The following is a 26,943-nucleotide window of genomic DNA, read 5'->3' as shown; positions in this document are numbered from 1 at the left end:
AATATTCAGGACGAGACAACACGTACAATATCAGAAGATACAATGCACTGCGGTAAATTCGAATTCCAAGGGAGCCGAAAATTTTTGAATTGTTATAAATGTCTAACGAAATATTATAGAAACTTAGCAAGTAATGCAACATTTCAGAAATAAGATAAATAAAAAATACATTGTATTTGTTGAATGATAAAAATTAGACCTAAAAACAACATAAAATTTCAAATTTAAACTTAAATGATAATTAAGCTCTGAGACAATGATAACTGCTATTCCAAGAACACTATATTACACATTAAATATAAGAATATATGTAATAAAATGTACGAGCAAGAACAATTACATCATTTAGTTAAACCATATAACTCATATTTACATAATAAACATCATTCCTAACGCGTAGAAATTTATTTTCGTTCCAATTATCTGGAAGGTCTTAAAATTCTAATTAAAAACTACGGAAAATCCAAGTTAAATATTCCTACCATAAGTTAAATATTCCTACCATAAGTGAAATTGCATCAAACTCGTGTGCACGGTTTACAGATCATGAAGGAGAGATTTTGGCAATAAAAAGAAATAAATCAGATATATATTGATAGAGGAAATATAACACTGGGAAAGGGAAAAGATACGCAGTGCAAAGAAAAGCATAGTGAACTGGATCAGTGTGTGAGTGGAAAACATGAATCATGCTCAACAGTATGCAAAGTTTAAGCGATGGATTTATTGCTTTAATTCCATACATTAATACGATACATAAAAGTAATTAAGTATCACACTCGCTAATAGAGGCTTCAAGGATGATAAGTGTGTGGTCTAGTAGGTTAGATGACTTCCGGCTTATGCGCTATATAAATTTCGCCATTTTTTCTAATCGAATATGTTAAAAACATAATTTTTCAAAATGTTTCACAAATGAATCTTAATTAGCGTTTACTTCAAAAAGTTTATTAAAATTTCAATAATCAAGTAAAATAATCAAGTAGAAATAAGATAAATAAAAATACATTGTTTTTGTTGAATGATAAAAATTAGACCTAAAAACAACATAAAATTTCAAATTTAAAATGATAATTAAGCTCTGAGACAATGATAACTGATATTCCAAGAACACTATATTACACATTAAATATAAGAATATATGTAATAAAAATATCATCATATACAATCATCATATTCAATAACAGTGCAGTTTCTATACGTATGAATATTATTTCTAATTTTAGCACGAGCATTAAATTACCTATAAATGAAGTATTTTCTCTAATTTTTCCACAACAATTTTCTATTTTCTTATCAGAATATTTCATATACAGTATATGGCTTAGAACATTTAAATGATATCGTTTGTATTCCTTCCTAAATTCGTTAATTATTTCTGAGTCATCAGTATTAAAAAAAAATTTAACGGTGGCATATCTACGAATTATCACATCGAAAAAAACTAGAAATAGATTTGTGCATAAAATTCTCTTTATACGTAAATCTAAAAAGACTTATACGCGTATAAAGAATGTTTGATTTATCTTTACTTAACTACTGGAAAAATAACACAAACAAACAATGATTTATTTTAAGTTTTTGGTAAGAATCGACTGTCTCTACCCCTTCTCTCCGAATACGTCTATGCTCGAAACGACGATTTTAATACATTCAAGTTTCATGTAAATTGAGAGGAAAAAAAACAACATTAATTTTTCACGCTTAATTAAATTTTGAGTCGATCAAAGGATCCTTTCGATTTTCTATTCCTTTCCGTTCTTTTCGAACGATGACGTATCCACTTTCGTTTTAAAGGTCATTCATTGTGTTAATATTTCAAAATTAACAAATAAGACTTAAACTGCTATAAACCTCAATTGCAAATATGGGCATAATGTTAATAATTCCAACAAATTTAAAAAGTTTTATAGAAAAAGACAATAAAACGAACCTTTAAAGATCACACACCAGTGATATCGACGACAGCATTTACATGAGGTGAGAAAGTAAGAAGTTCTAAGGTCATCTTTGCGCAGAGGCGATATCGTTACTAATGAAGTTTATACTGAAGTGCGATTATTGCTAGTTGAAAACTTTAACCAATACCCCGCCCTGAGGTCTTTGTAAGACCGCGGAGGCAATTTTTGTGGCCTTTTTGAAGGCCTTAATAATAAATCTAAAATTAGGAAATTCACAACGAAAACGGTTAATCTTTTTCCATATTTATTTTCTATCTATTCGTTTATTATTTATTCATTCGTTACGTACTGCACACTTGAATTGTGAAATACAGTAGAGCATCGATTGTTCGAAAGTCAATCATCCGAAAGAATTCCAGTCGGCAAATTTAAATTTTCTCCAGTGCTGTGGCGCTGCAGTCTTGGGCTACTCAAATATTTTACGTTTTTGATACTAAATTAACTTCTGAAGTATAATTTTTTTTATTGTTTTTATATTTTTCAATATATTTATTTTGTTTGTACAAAATAAAAAAATAATTTTTAACGATACAATAGTCTTCGTTAGGCTTAACATCGACGAAAATTCAACGCGAAGCGACACGCAACGGAGAAAAATTTCAACACGGGATAAATTAATATATTTTTTCGTACATAACTGGTTATCCGAAAAATAAGTTATCCGAACAACCCCAGTCCCCAATTGATTCGGATAAACGACGCTCTACTGNAGAAGAATTGAAAAGATTTTGTAGTTTATTATGTTATGAAATCGGAAATATAGCTTCATTATTTAGTAATTTGATTAATCGAACAAATTATAATATTCAGGACGAGACAACACGTACAATATCAGAAGATACAATGCACTGCGGTAAATTCGAATTCCAAGGGAGCCGAAAATTTTTGAATTGTTATAAATGTCTAACGAAATATTATAGAAACTTAGCAAGTAATGCAACATTTCAGAAATAAGATAAATAAAAATACATTGTTTTTGTTGAATGATAAAAATTAGACCTAAAAACAACATAAAATTTCAAATTTAAAATGATAATTAAGCTCTGAGACAATGATAACTGATATTCCAAGAACACTATATTACACATTAAATATAAGAATATATGTAATAAAATGTACGAGCAAGAACAATTACATCATTTAGTTAAACCATATAACTCATATTTACATAATAAACATCATTCCTAATGCGTAGAAATTTATTTTCGTTCCAATTATCTGGAAGGTCTTAAAATTCTAATTAAAAACTACGGAAAATCCAAGTTAAATATTCCTACCATAAGTTAAATATTCCTACCATAAGTGAAATTGCATCAAACTCGTGTGCACGGTTTACAGATCATGAAGGAGAGATTTTGGCAATAAAAAGAAATAAATCAGATATATATTGATAGAGGAAATATAACACTGGGAAAGGGAAAAGATACGCAGTGCAAAGAAAAGCATAGTGAACTGGATCAGTGTGTGAGTGGAAAACATGAATCATGCTCAACAGTATGCAAAGTTTAAGCGATGGATTTATTGCTTTAATTCCATACATTAATACGATACATAAAAGTAATTAAGTATCACACTCGCTAATAGAGGCTTCAAGGATGATAAGTGTGTGGTCTAGTAGGTTAGATGACTTCCGGCTTATGCGCTACATAAATTTCGCCATTTTTTCTAATCGAATATGTTAAAAACATAATTTTTCAAAATGTTTCACAAATGAATCTTAATTAGCGTTTACTTCAAAAAGTTTATTAAAATTTCAATAATCAAGTAAAATAATCAAGTAGAAATAAGATAAATAAAAATACATTGTTTTTGTTGAATGATAAAAATTAGACCTAAAAACAACATAAAATTTCAAATTTAAAATGATAATTAAGCTCTGAGACAATGATAACTGATATTCCAAGAACACTATATTACACATTAAATATAAGAATATATGTAATAAAAATATCATCATATACAATCATCATATTCAATAACAGTGCAGTTTCTATACGTATGAATATTATTTCTAATTTTAGCACGAGCATTAAATTACCTATAAATGAAGTATTTTCTCTAATTTTTCCACAACAATTTTCTATTTTCTTATCAGAATATTTCATATACAGTATATGGCTTAGAACATTTAAATGATATCGTTTGTATTCCTTCCTAAATTCGTTAATTATTTCTGAGTCATCAGTATTAAAAAAAAATTTAACGGTGGCATATCTACGAATTATCACATCGAAAAAAACTAGAAATAGATTTGTGCATAAAATTCTCTTTATACGTAAATCTAAAAAGACTTATACGCGTATAAANCTTCATAAGTTTTTTATTGTTTTTATATTTTTCAATATACAGTATTTATTTTGTTTGTACAAAATAAAAAAATAATTTTTAACGATACAATAGTCTTCGTTAGGCTTAACATCGACGAAAATTCAACGCGAAGCGACACGCAACGGAGAAAAATGTCAAGATGGGATAAATTAATATATTTTTTCGTGCATAATCTGTTATCCGAAACATCGATCTTCCGAACAACCCGTCCCAATTGATTCGGATAATCGATGCTCTACTGTATGTTCGTAACAAATACTTGTAAAAATAACAACCAACTGAACCTTAAAAGAAATTCCAGGATATTCTATTGTAAACTCTAACGTTTTCGATCTTCAGGATATTGCTTTCCCCAAATTGGAATGCGGAAATGGAACGTTTTTAAGAATTATTTGAAAAAACTGTATAAACGAAAATTTTTTAAAGAATTCTATCAAAAAATTTTCAGGACAGCTAAAAAAAACACGGCCCAATTAATTGAGATAATTTGAGTTTTACTGTAGTCATTATGGTGTCACCCTTCTGGTGTTACTCAGTGTGGACGCCACTGAATCTACAGTTTTTCCATTTAAATTCTTTACTAGTGTGCCTTAAGTAAGCAATTGTTTCAAAATGTTTTAAAAAATTAAATCGAGTGACATATAATGTATACACAGTAATGTAATTAAAATGATTAAAAAGTAAGGATGACCTTTCTTTTCTGTAAGCTGTTTTGCTAACTGTTCGGAATTTTCCTAACTACAAAATTTCAGTTATTTTTTAAGTTCGAAAACGAAAACTATTAGGAAATGTTTTGAAAAATGAATTGGTTGTAGTTTAGTGGTATGCCGTCCTTGGAAGCGGTGGAAGCGTCGCTTCCCTTGTATTTTCTAAAGTGTAAGGACATATCGCGCGATTATTTTCATATTTTAACGTACTTTGAATTAATTAAAATTAATATTTTATTATAACCGCATTATGTATCTTATTACAAATTTCTATATTACATGTGAAAAAAATGATAAGATTGCTATTGTATATTCGAATATCAGTGACGGAATGGAAGCGCTGTAATGTCGAATACGGGACACCTTCCACGGCGAAAATATCTGAATGGTGTATAGCAGCCAAACATTCGTGCATGCGCTTTACAGAGCACCAAGCTCAAGCAGTTTAGCTGGTGGATGCTACACACCAAAATATCGTAAAACGCTTCCAAAAATTCCATCCGGGACCAGTTCTGGTCACTGTATCTGGTCTCTCGTCTCTCACAAGCCGGTCACTGATTGGCTAATCCAAATGATTAGCCAATCAGCGACCGGCTTGCGACAGACGAGAGACGTGAGACCAGAGACAGTAACCAGAATACGGCCCCTGGACTGTTAGTGCGTGCTAGATCACGAGTAGATTTATAACATAACCCAACCGACAGGCGTTTACTGGTATGTTTTTATGATAGTTCTGTACAGTTAATAGGAGTTTTAAAAAAATCCATTAAAATATTTGATATATTTATTCTTTTATTCTGCTGCTCTCCCATCTTGTATAGTTCATAGATTTCAATGTTAAACTAGGGATATTACGATTTAGTATGTTCCATCTATACGGGGATGCAGAAAAAAACGTGTAGAATTCTTGTACACGTTGTAAATGAGATGCACAAGATAAAAAAAAACGCTCAATTTATTTTCCTTAAATTTACGATTTACAGTTATATATCCGTTGTATTAAAAATTTGTCTTTCCACTTCTTTCCCCAGACTACAAATATTCAAGTACAGTACAAAGTAACCGGTTTCAACTTATTTCTACTTAAGAAGTAGTTAAATAATTAAGAGATTAGGGAATTAGGGACATAAATAAAAATCTGCTGAAAAAGCCAGACTTACTTAACTTAAAAGCTTAACTGAACCAATCGCTAGCCGAGTACTGTGAGGACTGATTTCTTCGTAATATTAGATGTAATAAAGACAGAAAATTTTCTAGTTCAATGAGAGTGACTGAAAAGTTGTAAATCTTAGAAATTTCTGTGGACACCTGGTCCTAAAACAAATTAGTTAGAAAACAAATGATGGACAATCTATTAAGTTTAACATATTTAAATTTTTACAACTATGGTGAGAAATGTTTAAAATTTACAACCCTGTCGCATCCTTTGAGATATACTAGTGATGCAACAAAAGAGTCATTTTGCTGGTATCAGCACCCTTGAGATTTAGCAGCCCGCATGCATGCATGCACTTGCACACCTACCAGGACTGTCTGATTCCACCCATCACCCACTCGTAGGGAGCTATTTGACTAAGTGGATTGTTTTAAGATTTAAAAAGTAAAGAATATTTTATGTTATTTTTATGTGCGTTTCTTTACAAAGCTATATTTAATTATAATTTTCTTTAAAAGTATATTCATACAATTGAAGAATATTTTGTACCAGGTATCCACCACACATTTTATTTCATCATGTAATTTTTTATAATTTTATTTTTAATTTTAGCCCTTATATCGTGGTTAGCAATTCAGAATGTGATTATGACATTAAAAATGCACTTAGAGAAGTCTACGATTTTTACTGGCTTATTGAACAAACTAATATGAATGGACCCTAGATCCATGGTTGGCAAACTGTGGCTCTTTGGCCGTTTGAGTACGGCTCTGCCACAAATATTTACTCTCTACTTTGCTCTTTACTTTAAATATTAAATGACTTATTTAAATTAGCTTATAAACAACTTAGTCAAATAAACAATTACAGAAATATTAAAACAAATCACTTCAATAATCACAAAATTGGATGAATATTAAAGTGAAAACTAAACACATGCACACACTGCTAAAAAAAAACACGGCCCAATTAATTGAGATAATTTGAGTTTTACTGTAGTCATTATGGTGTCACCCTTCTGGTGTTACTCAGTGTGGACGCCACTGAATCTACAGTTTTTCCATTTAAATTCTTTACTAGTGTGCCTTAAGTAAGCAATTGTTTCAAAATGTTTTAAAAAATTAAATCGAGTGACATATAATGTATACACAGTAATGTAATTAAAATGATTAAAAAGTAAGGATGACCTTTCTTTTCTGTAAGCTGTTTTGCTAACTGTTCGGAATTTTCCTAACTACAAAATTTCAGTTATTTTTTAAAAGTTCGAAAACGAAAACTATTAGGAAATGTTTTGAAAAATGAATTGGTTGTAGTTTAGTGGTATGCCGTCCTTGGAAGCGGTGGAAGCGTCGCTTCCCTTGTATTTTCTAAAGTGTAAGGACATATCGCGCGATTATTTTCATATTTTAACGTACTTTGAATTAATTAAAATTAATATTTTATTTCTTAGAGCATCAAGTTATATTTCTTAAAGAGACAATTATGATTATAATTCCTGACATTAAGTTATTCCTAATCAAATTCTTTCCTAAGAAATTTGTAGTGTATTTATGTTTATACAAAAAAGTTTTAAAAGATTCATTTCAAAGATTTTATAAGTCTTATTTTTCAGATGAAAAAAAGACAACTGGAATTTCTTCACTCTTAATTGTCAATTAATGTACTAGGCAAGAAGTTTATAGTGTATCATTAATTTCAACTAAGAATCAAGGTTTAGAAAATTATATATATATATATATATATGTTATGGACCAAGTAATTAATCGGGCATTAGATTAATCACTTGGTTCATAACATAAATAATGACTAAAAAGGATACACAGTGTGATAAATTTTGATTAATTTATCAAATTGACCAGTAATTATGAATACTGCTATCAACTAGTTGGGCAAAGTGATAATAATACGAGGAGTGATCATCCGACAGACACTAGCCAATCAGCACTCCGAGTTGCCGATTGTATCGCATTGAGTGTGTATCGCGTTTAGTACCAAATTTTTAATTGTGTGACATTTTAATTTGATTAAAAAGCTCCACTTATTTCATTTAGAAATATTTATTTTTTATGAATTATTTCAAAGCATTTTAAAAGAGCATGTAATCTTTTAAAACTAAGTACTATTAACTATATTAATTAAATGGTAAAATTTTACCTATGTGCACCGTCATGGCAGCAGTTGCAACTGTTTNCTTTGCTCTTTACTTTAAATATTAAATGACTTATTTAAATTAGCTTATAAACAACTTAGTCAAATAAACAATTACAGAAATATTAAAACAAATCACTTCAATAATCACAAAATTGGATGAATATTAAAGCGAAAACTAAACACATGCACACACTGCTATACATAAACAAAGAGGTCAGGTTTTGTGCTGATGTCACTAACTTTGCATTCCTAGCTAACATTGTAGAATAGGGATCTGGCTATCCTTGTAGTATATAGTCCTTGAGTCCGTCAGCAGTCTCATTGTGTACAGTAATTAGTGCTTGTCCGTCTTGCTGAAAATCCTACAGGTATTTTTGTCATCAATTTAAAAATTGTAATTATTTTGTGTTGGTGGTTTTATTATTATAAAATGAAACATGCTCTATTTGACATGGCTACAATGAAGAAGCAAAGAAAAACTGAATACGAAAATTGTGAATTTAAAGTTGAATGAATTGAGACTTTCACTTTTATTCAAAACTTAAATGGCCTTCTGAACTGTCTTATTTGTCAGGAAAAATTGGTGCATAACAAGAAGTCAAATTTGGAAAGACACTTTACAACTAAACATGTGTCATTTAGTACTAAATATGCTGTCGGTGATGCAAGGAAGAAAGCAGTTGAGGAACTTCAGAAGAGTCAAGAAAATCAAGTTCTGTATTTATTACTAGATGCAATTTTCCAACAATGTTAATATTGCAAGTTTTGTGGTTAGTCAAGAGATTGCTAAGAGAGGAAAACCATATACAGACAGCAAATACATAAAAAGTTAGTTTTATAAATGCATCAGAAGAGCTATTTCAGGATTTTAAGAACAAAGCAGAATTGTGCCTAAAATTAAAAACAACATACAAACCTGACTTACCCAAACTTTCCAAAGAGATGCAAGGCCATTCTTCACATTAGTGTTTGTCAGTCATTATCATGATTTAATTTTATGGATACTTTACTTACAATTTAATTTTATCAATAAATATCATTATTAAGTATGATATCAAGTTTTCTTCAATGCACCTATTGTTTAATTAAGACTTAAAATTTTAATTAAAGTTTATTGATTAATTAAAGATTGTATGTATGTATGTATTAAGTTAATAATAATGTACCTACCTATATAGTTTGGCTCTCAAAAGAAATCTCAATCATTGTAATGTTGATATTTGGCTCTGTTGACTAATGAGTTTGCCGACCATAGCCCTAGACGTCTACATCACTGATGCACAATTAACTGATTTCCCCTGGAAGTCGGCTTCTTACAGAAACACAGCTTCCCTATCATCTAATGTCACGGCATGCCACTATTGTAGTTGTGTGTGAGTTTTTCTAGTTTGTTGCTTTTTCCAGATGAAAAGTTGATGACATCCTTCATTGCAATTTAGAGTATTTCCATTTCCACTAGTTTGCATTTTTTCTTCCTCGTATTTGTTTCTTTTTGCCATGTAAACACTAAAACGGCTTTTTAAAGCCTATTTGGGCCAGAATGAAACTGCAATGGAACGGCAAGGTAGGGGGGTGGATGCCCTACTTGTCTGGAGCGAATCTCTATGAAAACTTTGCGGTGTTGCTTGTCTGGATTTGCCTGTCTCCTCCTTTCTCAAGTTATATTTCTTATAGAGACAAATGGTCATATACTCGCCCACAGAAAAAAGGTTAAAAAATACCACATATGTGACTTAAGTTGTCAGGTCTCATGAAAAAACTGACTGGGGTCATTCATCATAACATTATACAATGGTTATTTATCCAACAAGGTAAATTGAGAGACCCCACATAATTGATTATTTCCTGAATGAGAAACCCATACAAACCATTTCATTCTAGAACAGATTTTCTAAAGGGTTTTAATATGAACTGTTTTCAACTTTTTTTTTTGTTTTGTAAGTGTATCTTTTAATACTTAAATTAATTCAACAGTAACATATTGTGGCACAATGTGGATACTTTATTGTTGCAATGAAAAAAAACTCCAAAAACTGGACATCTTAACTACAATTAATATCAAAAAACCTTAAATTCAGTAAAAATAGACTGCCTTGGTGGTCTTTGCCTGTGACAGTGATGTAAATGTTTTGTTTGGTAGAGCAAGACTATTACATCACACTTTGGCTACAACAAGACTCAAATATTTGTAAACTCAAAATTTATAAGGTTAGTGAGTAAGGGACTGCAATTAACTTTAAAGATTCTGCAGTTGTGTCACATGTTTGAAGTGCATTATTTGAAGTTTTATACTGTAGTTTTTTTTTTTTACCATTTTACTATATTTGTGTTTTTACTCACAATATTTGTATATATTGTTGTATTTATTTAATATTTTTCTTGATGATTATTTATTCCTATTTTCTATCTTTTATTTAATATATTTTATGCTGTTGTGCATGTGACTTGCTATGTAAATTTGTAATTTTGAATGTTTTTAATTTCAAATATGCTTCCTGTTCTATTCATTAATACCATTCAGGAACCCAAAGATGGTCATTATACATGGTCGAAAATATTCATTCCATTAATGAACTTTGTTTTTATTGGATTTATGGTTTCCTGAAATTAACTTTATTGTTATATTGAGAAGTTTTATAATCACCCTGTATAGACTTTTCATTTAAAATTTACAGTATATAAATTTATTTTTTTCACATATTTTACTAATGTATTTATACATTAGTAAAATTTATTCATACACAGATCAATTAATATTTTATTTCTTAGAGCATCAAGTTATATTTCTTAAAGAGACAATTATGATTATAATTCCTGACATTAAGTTATTCCTAATCAAATTCTTTCCTAAGAAATTTGTAGTGTATTTATGTTTATACAAAAAAGTTTTAAAAGATTCATTTCAAAGATTTTATAAGTCTTATTTTTCAGATGAAAAAAAGACAACTGGAATTTCTTCACTCTTAATTGTCAATTAATGTACTAGGCAAGAAGTTTATAGTGTATCATTAATTTCAACTAAGAATCAAGGTTTAGAAAATTATATATATATATATATATATATGTTATGGACCAAGTAATTAATCGGGCATTAGATTAATCACTTGGTTCATAACATAAATAATGACTAAAAAGGATACACAGTGTGATAAATTTTGATTAATTTATCAAATTGACCAGTAATTATGAATACTGCTATCAACTAGTTGGGCAAAGTGATAATAATACGAGGAGTGATCATCCGACAGACACTAGCCAATCAGCACTCCGAGTTGCCGATTGTATCGCATTGAGTGTGTATCGCGTTTAGTACCAAATTTTTAATTGTGTGACATTTTAATTTGATTAAAAAGCTCCACTTATTTCATTTAGAAATATTTATTTTTTATGAATTATTTCAAAGCATTTTAAAAGAGCATGTAATCTTTTAAAACTAAGTACTATTAACTATATTAATTAAATGGTAAAATTTTACCTATGTGCACCGTCATGGCAGCAGTTGCAACTGTTTGTGCTCCCGATGGAATCTTCCCAGAGGGGAGTGGCCAGCAGGCCACCAATTGTTTAACGTCAGTTGTTATTTATACATACTACTTATTGATACATGTGTTCAAGAACTATTGTGAATCAATAACTACCGACATTAAACAACTGGCAGCCTGCTGGCAGTTCCCTCCAGGAGGGATCCATTGAGAGCACAAACAGTCACGACCGCCGCCAAATTTGGTACTAAATGCAATATGCACACGCAACTCAGATGCGAGTGCTGATTGGCTAGCGTATTTTGGATGATCACTCCTCAACGTATTATCATCACTTTGCCCGACTAGATGATAGCAGTATTCATAATGACCGGTCAATTTGATAACTTATTGAAATTTATTATAATGCCCGATTTTGTTGGTCATTATTCATAATGCCCATATTAATCACTTTGTCCATATATATCTTTTAATGTTGTCAACTTAAACAACTAATTAAAAAGTTTCTAACTGGAAAAAAGTAAAATAGTTTAGTTTTAAAAAAATTTAAATTAGAAATTCACATATATTTTAAATGAAATACTATATATATTATATATAAATTAGGTACCAAGAATTCTCTTTCAATAATTCTTTTGCATAATATATAATTAGTTCACAAGATGAAAATACTTACAATATTTTTTGGGAGATTTGTATGTATTTTTGTCCTACATAATCTGCAATCTCTAAAGGATGTAGAACTTTTACCTAGTTAAGAAACATTGCATAAGATATCAACAAAGCATTTCAAGAACTGAATCCAAGCTTGTATTAATGAATGGAAAAGTACTGTACATAAAGAATAATCTAATTTTTATTTCTAATTTCCACTTTAACTGAATTTGGATTTTGAAACTTTTTTTGATATGAAGTTTATAAAAAAAAAATTAGATATTTTACAAAATAAGAGGTCTTACTGAGAGAGATTTATTTATATTTTTAATGCTTTTTAAGGTATCAGATATATTTATAGAGATTTCACAAATAAGAAAATTAATAAATTTCTTCTATATAATAGATTACACCAAATTTATCACTATTGATCATGTGAATTTCTTTGAAAAATGTACTGTATTCAGTAATACAGATGAAAAAATTATAGCTTGAACTGTATTAATGATTATTGTATTTTTGTACATATAATCCACAGTTTAGCTGTTTAAAAAAATAATTTGAAAGAGTTCTGGTAATGCAATTGGGTGGGTTATTTGCTGATTTTAAATTGCAATTACACATACCTATGGAACAACAATTCTCTTTGAGTGCAAGTATATGGTGAGGGGAGGGTTATGTGAAGGTTTTGTTTTCATTCTAGCAATTTTATACAAGTTATGTGCTGCCACAGATTATATGCACAACATTCAGTACTCAGAACAAAATTCAATTAACCATTATACATTGTTAATAAGATTCAACCAACATATTGATTTGTAATTCTATTTATTTTCATTATTATGTAATTTGATTGAAAACTTTCAACAAAATTCATTGCCAAAGATTTAAAACTTTTTTGTAGACAGAAAACATTGTCATAGTATTGCCTTTACTACTATTCTGAAAATTTTTTATATTAATCTCATCAATAAATTTTTGAAAAATTTTTCTGAAAACTGATATGCTTAAATTGAATTTTTAAATATTAAAACTTACTCTATCTGCCACACTTCCAGGAAGGATTGTTTTAACAACAACTCCAGTACTTCTGCCACCAATTATTCCAAATCCTAAACCAGATCCATCATTTGTTAATTCAATTGCTTCCACCTGAGCCCACTCTGTAGTCAACTAAAACAAAATAAAAATATTTAAATGTTAAAATGATAACAAACGTGTATTAACTTTTTATTTTTAACACGTTTGTTGTTATTTCATTAATAATTCTCATTATTCTGTTCATAAATTGGATTTAAGATCTACAAGAATCATATTTTTACCATAACATTTTTTACTAATTATACAACTGTTTAATTTTGTTCACATCTGAATGCAGTTTTTTAAAAATTATTAAACAGTTCAAGTGAACAATTTTAGAAAGGCTTAAATTTCCACCAAAGCAAATATTATAAGTTTAAACTAACACAAATTTGATATATAAACAAAATTTAATCAGCATAAATAGTAAACAAATAAAAAATTGCTTAAAAAAGTAAAAAACAAGTTATATAATTTTGCAAAATACATTACAATAGACACAATAATTATTTAACAATTCTATTTAATAAGCTATTTCCAAACAGATTGTAATGAATCTCCTAATAAAAATGTCACTGACATTGTTTGATACATTGGTAAGAGATGGCAATGCAAAATGGTAGAAATAGATATGAAATGGACTTGTCAATAGAACATTTGAACATTTATTCTTATGTCTTCCAAACTATCAAAACCATTTCTTGGTTGCATTTATAAGTTAAAGCTACAACATTTGAAATAATTGTTGTTTTTGTAGTTAACCCAATTCAGCATCTAATTTGGTTATTAAGTTGTCATTCACATCTGCTTCAATTTTATCGTAGGAATCAAGATCTTGACTACCATCTTTTGTTTAAAGCTTTGATTCCAACTTATCATCTCTTTTGGAAAGAGATGGTACATTGGAATCAAAGTTTATCTTTCAGCTGATAAGCTCTTGGTTTATGAATTCAATCATAACTTTCCCATGCTCAATATTCAACAATATTTATAAATTTATTTAAAAAAGTTCTTCTGTAAATCTTGGAATAGAAAATGCTGTCCAACTCTAGATAATCTGAAGATATAGAATTTTAGTTTAATTAATTCCTTATGTGTACTTTAAACTACAGTAATATACAGTGCAGTACTTCAATATGTTTCCCATGCTTTTCAACTCAGGGTTTATTTGAAGACCAGGATTTAAGCAAGGAAGTACAGTATATATTGTTTCATCCATATTAACATTTTTCTTAAACTTCAACAATAAATTTTATTGAAATTATAACATGCATAAACAATCAAATGTTATGCATTTAAAGAAAACTTTTTCTTTTTATGAGTAAAGTTTGATATTGATTGTTTATGGACAAAACTACTTTCCCAAATTAATTGATTATAAAATAAAATGCAAAATTGTTCAGGAAAACTATCTATACTAATATTATAAAGAGGTAATGTTTGTAAGTAAGTTTGGATGTAGCGGGTAATCTCCAAAACTACTCATCCGATTTCAAAAATTCTTTCACCAATATTTAGAATGGAACTTCGGGGTGGACATCGGCTGTATATTATTCCAGTAAACATTCATATAAATTAAAAGATATCATCTAGGGTTAAGGCTTTTATGTCCAACAGATGGCGCTACAAGTATGATGACCTAAGTTTGCTTTTCTGTGAGGATGAACTAAAGCATATCATCTTCTATCTATCTACATAAATAAAAATGTAATGTTCGTTTGTTCCTACCGATTCCTTTGAAATTTTGACACAACGCTGCATTCGAATACACACGTGTTTTTATATAATATACATGTCGAAATTCCCCCCACCGGGGGGAGTTGGGTTGGATTAAGGCTTACCGTAAAGAACTCTGCTTCTATTTATACTGTTTTAGATGCGGTTTTTTGCCTTTTAATAGGGTACGTCAACAGAATATACACTAAGAAGGGATTTTTCGAAAATTCCCCCCATGGGAAAAGTGTTACACATTTATAATAGATACATTTTGAGCCACAACAACGCGTGGCGGGGTCTGCTAGTTTATTAATATAGCAAAATTTAAAATTTCTCCTTGTGTGTTTCATCATTAAAATCAACATAACTAACTATTCAATGAATTAAAATATTTTGATGAAAATTTGATTTCAGAAATGATAATTTTATTATAGAAACTTATATTCCTCTCATTAAAATTTACTGATTACTTACTTGATTCAAATTTCTTCTCTAATAATAATCTTTTAACTGATTTGTCTGAAAATATTATATTGTTTGTGTATATTGCAAAAAGAGCTTTTTGGAAATTTGTTTTTTAAGTAATAGTACAAAATGAAATGCTGAAATAGAATTTTTAATATTTAATATATAATTATTGCTTATCTATATTACAAATATTTTGATTATCTGATGCATTATGGGATATGACAAAAAAAATTAATAAAAAATATGGCAGACCCACTAAGTCCACTACAACACAGAGTTGCTACATTTAATAAACTATTCTTTCATATCTGATGTGATGGCTCAACACTGATTTTCCTTTTTTTTTTTTTTTTTAATAAACTCAGTTCTCATTCTGGTAGGAATTCCTCTAAAAATCACATACACAAACAAAACACCAGGGATGGCAAACCTTTTTGAGTGCACATGCCATATAGTAAGCATACTGTACTTACCTTTAAAAATGTTTAAACATGCTTTTTAAACTTTGAATAATAATATTTTAAAAAATTAAATGAATGTGTTTTAATTTGAATAAATGTAAAGAAGCTGATTGAAAAAAGGATGATTAGGGGAGAAACCTAAAGGATGATTGAAAAAGACAGATGATAAATCAAAATCATATGATACATTATGTACTGTACAGTACCAGATGATTTCTCCTACCTAGGCCACTTTGACAGGCATGTTATAAGTTTTCCACCCTCTGGAAAAGACAAATATAACTTTCTCCATGACACTGTCTACTCTTTCTGTCCTTTTTTCCATCCCCAACATAAGTAAAGTTGTAAAACAAAGCCTCTGCAGTGTTCAGCGCAACGAGAATAAAAAACAGGTATAACATAAAGAACAAAACTTTATTTTATACCGTATGAACACAAAAAAAAAAAAAAAGATCAGGTCCCAACTCTGGTGCATTGTTTGTGAATACTTTTATGCAATAGATAAGTACAATCAAGATGCTTACACAAAAGGATATTCTCAACCACTTTTCAGGATCCACACACATAGGGTTCAAATCACAAAAATATATACAAAGATCAGTTGTGCTTAAAACTACCTTACAAACTATTTTTACTCTAATTAATACTAAAAGAGGGTAGAGATGTTAGATTGAGAGAGATAGATTTATGAAGAAAGAAGTCTTTAAAAAAGGGTACCCATCACTTCACATTTCATGATGAAACCATCCAAATATATCTTTGCAGTTCTCCTGGATTTCACTGGTATATCTATTTTCCTTCTTAGTTGTTACTAGTTCTCTTTTCTTTTGGTCTTCTAAGAGAGATATCCTGTTTTGACTCTCAAGACTCACCGGCGCTTTCTGTACCGACCGTATATCTTAGCTGTCGTACCTTTCACTTCAGATACCACTCAAACCCAGAGCTCGCCCTCTGCACGTCTGCCTTCCTTGGGAACTTGACCAAAAAGTGCTGACTATTATTTTGACAAAAAGTATATATATTGACCAAAAAGTGCTGACTGATATTTGCCCTTAGGGCCTTCTCCACTCTATTGTCTAACACTCACACCCATGGAAGTAGGGCAAAGGTGGAAAGTTCTCGAACTCGGTAATAAAGGAAAATCAAGAACAAAAGGGAAATTGATAGGCTAGGAAAGGTAGGTGATAGAAAATGAAAATAACAATTTAAAAACTATACATGAATAAATGGCATCATGCCACACCTCCATTTCCATGGAAAAGGTGGTAGACACAAGTATAGTAAAAAATGAAATGACCTTGAAAGTTTTTTGTATCCATAAATACTTCTAGCTAAATTTGTTAAAATCTCATTGTAAGTGCAATATTAACAAAAGATATTAATAACAATTATAATATTATATTGAAATCATCTAATTACTTAGCATTATTTTTTATGAAGGAAGTGCCATAAGTTTACAACCTAACCTACTGTGCATGACTGAAAGTCGTGTCCAGTAGGTTAGACAAGTATACAAAAGTTTTTATCTTTAACTGTCTACTTGGACATTGCTTATTAGTAGGACGTTACACTGGTGTTTAATATTTGATACAAAATGACAGTTAGATCAGAAAAAATAAATCCTTTATTTTTTCTGATCTAACTATTGATATCAATTTTGTATCAAATATTAAACACCAGTGTAACGTCCTACTAATAAGCAATGTCCGAGTAGATAGTTAAAGATAAAATTAGATATAAGGACAGTAAGGCATTGTTAATTAATTAAGTATATAAAAGATTAATGTCTTATTAGTGTTTGATGTAAATTTAGTGCCTATAGTACTAAAAGATGATTTATAGTGGACTTCTGTATATGACATGGCAGCAAATTTTAAACTAGAGTATCAGGCAGTCATCAAGTTTCTTACAAAAGAAGTCCAAGCACCCATGGAAATCAAGCAACACCTAGATCATATGTATGGAGAAACTTTGCCATCATATATCACTGTCAAAGACAGAGCCGGACTACCACAGGTTGAACGGAGCAGCCACTCCAGGTGATGTCCTAGGAGGCGCCTCAGTGGTAAAGAAAATTAAAGGGTATAAATTAAGGGCAACCAAGGGGGGACACCATAATAGGATCTCGCTCCATCCTAAAACTTGCCTCGGGCCAGCACTGGTCAAAGAATGGGTTAAATGTTTTTGATTAGAACAAGAATCCTTTGAAGGTGATGCAAAGTCTGGTTGACCAGTAGCTGCAGTAACCTCAGAAAAAAAAAAATTGGTGTGGTGGCACTGGCTCTTTCAGATCACAGCCTGAAAGTGAAAGAAATAGCAATAATGACATATTAGATATGAGTGTTCAGCATATACTTCATGAGCATTTAGGCATGAGCAAAGTCAGCACAAGATAGTTCCCAAACTTCTTTCTTCTGTCCAACAGCAACATCATGTAGAAAATGTGCAGTCAACTTTGGACCTTTACAAAGCAGGTGGAGTTGATTTTTTGAAGTCTGTCATTACATGGGATGAAACTACGATCCTTCATTATGACTCCTTTTCTAAAATGGAATCAATGGAGTGGTGAAGACCATGAGAGGGTGAAGACCCATAAAAAGGCTAAAGTATTACCATCAACTAAGAAGATCGTGGTTAATATTTTTTGGGACTGTGAGGACATATTTATGGTGTACTTTAAAGAAATACTACTGTAAATGCAAATTATTCAATGCTGTTATATACTGTTTCCTATATTAAATTCAGAATTAAATCAGAACATAACTTACAGTCAAATTTTTTCTGCAAATAAGTTCCACACATCAATTTTTTTAATTATTTATTTCACTGTTTTATTAAGACAATAAAATAGAAATGTTCACAAAAACCTTTCAGTTCATCGGGAAAAATTTTAGAATATTAATTTCATGAAAACTTGTCCTAATATTGTAAATCCTTCTTCTGAGATTTTCCTGGTGATGAATTAAAACATTTGCAAGTATTTGGGATTTTTAGTAAAAATTTGGTATTTGGGAATATTTTATCTTTTATTTAATGTCATCCAATAAAGCAGTGAAATAATCACCAAATCTTCAAAAATATTAATACCTTATTTTGACATTTTGAATTTTTATGCAAGAAATTTGCTTGAAATATAGGTAAAGCCAAAAATGTGATGGATATGATCCTTCATGAAAAATTTACAGTAAATAAAACAAATATTATAGATTTGCACATAACTTTTTATAATGTCCAGTACTGAGCTAAGTATTTCATTAAGCAAATAATAATTAACAAATAGTAATGACTAAAATAAATAAATAGAAGGAGAAACTAATCCTAGTTTTTCCCATTGTTTATTTTTACACTTTCATTGGTACTTTTCGGTTAACGTCAGCTGATATGTACAGCAACAGGTAAGATTCAAGCTCTGAATGAAGAGTTTCACACCACTCCAGAATTGTTGACTTTGCGAGATATTCATCTCCAAAGATCAGTTTTTAACACGTATCAGTATATACTGCCTTTTCTACATGTTTTACATGTAGACATGCATCTTGTTGCTCACTATTGCTTGCATATCAGTGAATGGCAGGGGCAAGCTCACACACCCTCTAAAACCATAACATCAAGTAATCCATGAACAGTCAAATGGGCTATTTGAAGCATGGTCACATGGGATAAATTGTTAAACACGATAGCCTTCTGGCATCCCATTAACCAAAAAGTACCCTTTAATCAAATTTAATAACTGTAATTAATTGGACATCAAAATTTTAAATACTATTTAGTAATTGAAATATTGATTCCAATACTAAATAATTAAACCTAAAAAAATAATAAATGGAACAACATTTTACACATTTTATTAGTAAATGAAAAAACTTGCAAATTTTTCCAACTAAACCTTTGTTTATTAAAAATATTTATAAACCCGTTGAGTCAAAAACCTGTTAAATGTATCTGCAAATAATTTTGATATCTTATCCTTCTTATTTATTAATTTTTGATATTAAAATATCACACAAATGTTCTATCATTTCATTGGAAACATTGTAACATGCCCCATTATACAAACATACAGAATTTCATTTATAGATGAAGCTAACCTCATTTCTATTGAATGCTGTTTATTATGCCCCTTTTTCCATTAGTCAGGTATGTGAAATCTGCATGCAAAACATGAGGCTATTGAAGATTAGCCTCAGATTTCACACATGCCATTTGTTGGTCAGAAAAGTATGAAAACCTTGATTTGCAAGTTTTCTTGGTCTATTCAATGTGCTCAATTAAAGATAAAGTTTAACATTTAGGAAGGGTAGACCTCTTAGGGACTTCACCACTGGTTAGATTCCAAAACTTTAAAACAAAAACACACGAATTGTAATTATACTTTAATACTTGAATTTACATATTCAAATAAAGATGACTATTTTCTAATTATTTTTAACAACAAACTAAATAATCTAATTTTTCAAATTAGAAAAATAATCTGTAAAAAGTCTTTTATACAGTAGACATATATAAAAATAATTTTTTAATATAAAAAGATATCAAATTAGTATATTTATTGTTACTTGAGTGAGAATTTTCATTATAACTTTACAAATCAATTACAATTTAAAATACAAAATTTTCCTATTATGAAAAAGTTACTTTAAATATTTCCTTATTTTTAATATGAATATTTATATTTTCATAGATAACTCAGTTTGAAACTATTATCATGAATTAAGAAAATAGTCTAAGAATTTGGGATTATTTAAGAGTAAAAGAATAATTGTTATTAACTTTAGTACAATGTAAATGAATATTGTAATGCTTGTGTTTTGTCTTTGAAAAAGAAGAAAAATTATGAGAAATGATGAATAAAACACATGCCATAAACAAAAAATAGAAGCAATAGCCAATTTAAAAAGCAAATAAAAAAAAGGATTGAAAATAAGTTCAAAAAAGTCATTGAGGTCCAACATTGGATTCTAATAAGCTGGAGAAAACTTGATCTTTCTCTTAGTAGAAATAGCTTCATTCTGAATCTGGAACATCATTTGAAACTGCCATGTTTCATGCTTTTAAACACCAAGAACATGCAACTTTGGAAAATGGTACTCACTCTATCTGCCTTTGTTAGGCCACCTTCTTGATCAGCCTTGAAATAAAGAGACCTGGAATTGACTTCATTGGTTTGCCAATACTTTCAACATATGTTATGTCCCAGGCCACTACTAGGAAGAAAAATTATTAGGACAGTGACAATAAAGGATAGTTATTAGATAAGAGAATAAATTATAGAATAATGATGTGAAAAGCAAGAAAAAACAATAAAAACAGAAAAAAGTGTACTGTATTATGAGGGCAAGCAAATCAGAATGATTGATAAGAAAGAAATATATCTTGTGCAAGAAAAAGAGAAAGAAAGAAATATGTCTAGTGTTATCCTTAAAACTTTTTATTTTGAAAGTTGTGTAATCAGAGTAAATATTTGTTGATTACAAATCTGTAACTTCAAGCTTCACAAATTATAAAACTAATATTATAACTTAACTAAAAATATATTAAAAATCGTAACAATAATGATTATAATATTCCGTATAATTACAAAAATGTTGGAATATGTTGGTACTGCAATGTTGGTTTCTTAATTTCTTTATACTAATTATGAAAACTGTTCAATTAATGTAACTAAATACAATTCTTTTATACAAGAACAGTAACAGTGCTAAAAATATACTCATTCATGTTTTATGATGCTAGCTCTTTAAGACCAGTAAAGATTTTCTTTTTACTGACTTTATGTAAACCATAAATATTTTTCTCTTTAAAACAGTAAAAATTCAAATGAATAACAGATTTTTAAAAAATGCATTTAAAAGCATTCAAATGAAATCTAAATTTGATTAACTTTTCTGCTTGAAGTGAATGACCAGATTCTAAACTTAAAATGTTTTAAAAATAAGTAATAAGTTCAATTCAAGGATGTTTTAAGCATTTTTAATACCAGATTTTTATAGAAACAGTAGCTGCAAGGACCTGCTTCGCTGGGTTTTTATTTGTGGGCTAAAGTAACGATAGTGAAGATTAAGATAATTACATTATAGCCAATCTTACCTGTTTTCACAGAATGCAAGAATTAGGTCCCCCGTTTCCAGACTAATTAGAGAATTTTTACGTCCAGTCAAACGAACTGTTTTCAATTTGATCAATTTTCTGGAACGNTAAGAATCAAGTAATTTGAGTAAAGACTGGGAAAATGAAACATTTACATACTTAAGAAAAATACGATGTTTGTAAGACTAAAGTATTAAATTAATTCATAAGAAGGACGTAATTTTTTGAAAGAAACGAACGTTACAATAAAAAAAATCAATTTTTATTATATATAGATAATAGCATGCCTAAAATTCGCAAGTTCTCTATTTTGATGAAATTATAGTACTAAAAAATGTACCATCATTAAATAAATAAATTATTTCTGAAGTCTTACGTTGGTCATTGGAGCACAAAAGTGTTTTACGATTCCCCAACAGAAAGCACTTATTAACAAACACAACATAATTACAGATGGAAGTAGGCCTATATTTATGTCATAAATCTAATTTGTCAAATTTACAATATAATAAAATATCCATTTGTAGTGTCATCTTTCTATATAATTATTCATTTTGCGTGATCTTTCTCTATAATTCTTAGTATCATTACATTGTTTTCATAATTTTCAATTTTATCATTATGATCTAATGAAATTCATCTGCACTTACTTTTAAGTCGAATTTGTGCAATGTTGTATAAATAGCATAGAAAAAACTAAAGGAAGCATTTATTTTGCTATATTTGTAATATTTATTAAAAATATGAAATTATAGAAAGTTTATATCAGCATTACACGTTTTTTTAAAGAAAAAAACGGAAGCCAGTGATATGTTGGAAACAGATAAATCCTGGGTTGGCTTCATTGTAATATGTTTTCTCGGTGGGAAAGCTTTATCTCATTTAATCTTACAGATTTTGAAGTTATAAAAATCACAAAAAGCTTTACCTAAAATTTACATTAAAATCATCAGAATTTTTAGAATAAACAGATGACGCAAATAAATCTATCATTGAAAAGCTATAATTTTTAGACTAATTTAAAAACTATTATCACCCAAAACAAAATAAATATTACTTTACATCTCAACTTATCAAAAAAAAAAAAATAGTATAACTTGTAATTTAGCATAACAATCATCAAAATATTTTAAAGACAAATCTGAAGAAATGCAGATCTCGAGATATTTATTTCAGTCCTCTAAATACAAATTAATTAAATTATATTTTCACCGAATTCTTTTCAATGTATCGTTATTTTTTAAACTGCCCTTTTAATACGATTAAATTTTTTTANAGATCGAATTTTAACGCCTGTACGTACAGTGATCATTGTATTGTTGGGATCTGGAAGAAACGAACCTGTTTCGAAGTGACAATAAATATCTTTGTGTTCAATACATCCAAAGTGTATTTATTTCGTACCTTTCCGCTCGCGGGACATTGTACTTGTCGCAACGAAACACCACAAAATTAATGTAAAAGTGCACATTATCCAAATAAATCAAATACATCTAAAGTTTTGCTTTTTTAAAACACACTTAATAAAGATTCAACATACAATACACCAGTCTTGTTTTTAAGTCGTATGCTACAAGTTTCAAGTTGCGTCTCAAGTCACTTCAGTTGTGTTTCAAGACCTTCTTGGAAAAACCTTTAGATCTATTTCACCAACAAGCAATTACACAAGTCACAAAATTAACAACTATTTTAAATCTTGGATTAGCAACTTTGCATACAACCATTTTAAGAATAGACATGATTAGTGCACTATTCTTGGCAACTAGTAACTAATCTTGCCAAATATGGCAGATGACCTGTTCTGTTTTTTAAGAACAAGATTTACTAATCTCACGATATACTTATCTTTTGTAAAAATTTATTGGTGAAGTCCTTGCTGTCAGTAATTTCAGTATTAATCTAATCATTGGATATACAAATATCCTGTTATTGTCTCTACCATCAAATCCCATTAAATTCATTATTTGAATAATGAAAACACAGAAAATCAAATAAAACACTTTGGTGGAAAAAACTTGTTACTGTTTAAATCTTTTCAATTAAAAATTTTCAAGTGGCAAGTCAAGTCCCTGTATCAATGCATTCAAATTAAATCACTTTGGTGACTTAATTCCACTTGAGTTCAAGTCAACATATTATAGTACAGACAAAATTCAAAGGAAAATTGTCATTGAATATTTGAACAGGCAAACAAATAGTTTGTACATATTGAAACATATTACATTCATTTTTTCTATGATTTACTTTAAGAATATTTCAACAAAATCTTAAAAGAAAAAAAATTAGACTTGTTTACAGATGAAACACAGTGTTTTTTTATTTTCAATATAAGGATATTTAAAATTCCTGTAAGTGATCTTGTTTTATTATTTTTAAATATTGTTTTATTATTTATTTAGAATATTCTTTTTAATATGATAACCTTTGACAAAGTTTCACCTTTACAAATTATTCTTCATTGTAATGTACTGTATAATAATAATATAAAATCTATTTCATGGAATTTTATTAATACTGGTATGTACTTTTTAAAAGTTGAATAAATTATTATTAGTAATCATTTAAAATTATTGTAATATTTTATTATCGTCATAAAATATAGAATATTCAAAAAATATATAACTTTGTAAAATATTTTTACATGAATAATTACAATAATTGTAATCATAACCTACATTTATTATTCTATTATATATTTCATTAAATTAACATTTAACTTTGTAAACAATAAATGGCAGTAATTTTCAATTTTATGCCCAGTTCCTAGACTTTAAAAAAATTTCTTTTAGTATTCATAATATTCTTTACAATATCTTTCAAACAAAGATTATTTAAAAATATCCTGCATTTTTTGTCTTCAAACAGTATTTGAGAATTCACTTACATCACAAAAATGTAGGTATAAATGATAAAATTATCTGGTATAAAATAAATTTAATCTAAAAAAAAAAACAATAGTACGAAGCACATTTTTTCATATACTATTAAAAGTAAATATCTAGTTAAGAATTTCTTAACCAATATTTTCTCATAATTTTGAATATTTTGTAACATCCTTATGGATGTTACAAAACAATCAAAACAAAACAAATGATATTTTATATAAACAAAACATCATCATTTTTCTAATTTCAGTTTTATTTTATTTTTTAAAAACTTTTCAATTCAGAAATTTTTTTAGATTGTTAATAACAACTTATTGTTTAATATCTAAATTTAAATTCTTAGGAAAACTACCATTTTTAAAGTTCTTATTATAAAAAACTTTTAAATTTATTTTATAAAGGACCATTAACAGTGGGATTTTAGAAGAATGATAATGCTTTTGACCCAGTTAACCGGTCATCCTCAGGCATCAGAAGTCAAAAGTGGAGTGCTAGTGTTGGGTAGTCAGAGGGAAGGATCAAGGGATAGATTTGAATAAAGTAAACAAGTGAGGAACTGAGTGACAATTAGTTATGTGCCGGATTGTTAAAAATGTATATCCGCGGATATGGATACAGATACGGATCATTAGTATCTAGATCCACGAATACAGATAAGGATCTCCACTTTCGTACTCAGTCAACACTGGTGCTTGTGACCTTGGACTGATAGTTGACGTTTTGCATTAGTAACGTGACGTGTTTTGACTTGCACTGCGCGTGTTTTTGTTTATAGTTTAGTGTGACATGGGATAGCATAGATTACGTTTGTATCTTTGGAGAGTGTTGAGTTAAATTAAAATAAAAACAATGTCGACAAAAAAGTTTAGTAGTATGATATGGAAATATTTTATGATAGTAAATGAATTTTGCATGATAAAATTTTTGCAATATGAATATGTCAAATATGTGATTTTAAGAAATAAAAAGTGATTTGAATTGAAGTTATTAGTATTTTATTGCTACCTATCTTTAAAATTTCATATAAGTAATGAAATTCATTAAGATAAAAGATCCGTTAAAGATCCGCTAATAAGTAACGGATACGGATCTTTTTTCCCCACGGATACAGATATCCGGCATATCACTAGTTACAATGGTGATGATTGATGTGACAGAGTGAGGAAACAGTGCCAGGCAAGTGATAGATAGTCCTTGTCACAGATGTTTATGCACAAATTGATAACAGACCACTTATAAATTTCACACCTCTCTATAATGTCATGGAAGGGGTGGAAGACAATTACGATTTTGGCTGCATGCCAACCTATCTCTAGTAGACTGGCAAGCAGTCAAGGTGTTTATCATGAATTGGTTTACATCATGGAATGCAGTCACATCAACTACCCCTATTTGTTAACTTTATCTGAATCTATAGCTTTGTCCTTCCTTCCAACAGTAGCATCCCAAAGTGCCCAAAGATCACTCATTAACAGGCTGTAAATATTGGCATTTTTCTAAAATCCCACTGTTAAAGATGTAGCAATTAGTACAAAGCTAAATTATCACAGTGACTAGTATATCATTTTTATTTTATAAAATTAGCCTAAACAAAGCTATTCTAGTATTCACCTACAATTTCATTTTTTGATATACTGTCCTGTGTTAATAAGTTATACAGTAGAACCTCGAAAACTCGGCCTAATGTGGACCGAAGGGTGGCCGAGTTTGTGAAAATGCCGGGTTATCGGGAATGGGGTTAAAAAAAATAAGTACGAGTGTTTCCTCAGAAAATACTGTACTGTACTTGTATGTATTGTTTACTTGA

The 26,943-nt window shown here is 29.2% G+C and overlaps 1 protein-coding gene and 1 non-coding gene across 2 annotated transcripts in view; one reads left to right on the top strand and one right to left on the bottom strand.

The window, feature by feature from the left end:
• The window catches only part of LOC111634795 (multiple PDZ domain protein-like), a 194,199-nt gene that overhangs the window by 128,639 nt on the left and 38,617 nt on the right, over positions 1-26,943 (bottom strand). Inside the window, exon 3 of the mRNA XM_023379630.1 lies at positions 13,478-13,612. Coding sequence (XP_023235398.1) covers positions 13,478-13,612 — 135 coding nt within the window. The remainder of the gene's footprint in view (positions 1-13,477; positions 13,613-26,943) is intronic.
• Positions 2,007-2,144, top strand: LOC111634797. Its single transcript, XR_002758286.1, has one exon. It is a non-coding gene; the product is annotated as a U4 spliceosomal RNA (small nuclear RNA).

This window comes from Centruroides sculpturatus, unplaced genomic scaffold (assembly GCF_000671375.1).
Source record: "Centruroides sculpturatus isolate CEXI.00-Female unplaced genomic scaffold, Cexi_2.0 scaffold790, whole genome shotgun sequence".
NCBI classification, from domain to species: Eukaryota; Metazoa; Arthropoda; class Arachnida; order Scorpiones; family Buthidae; genus Centruroides; species Centruroides sculpturatus.
This window is presented reverse-complemented; position numbering and strand designations above follow the sequence as displayed.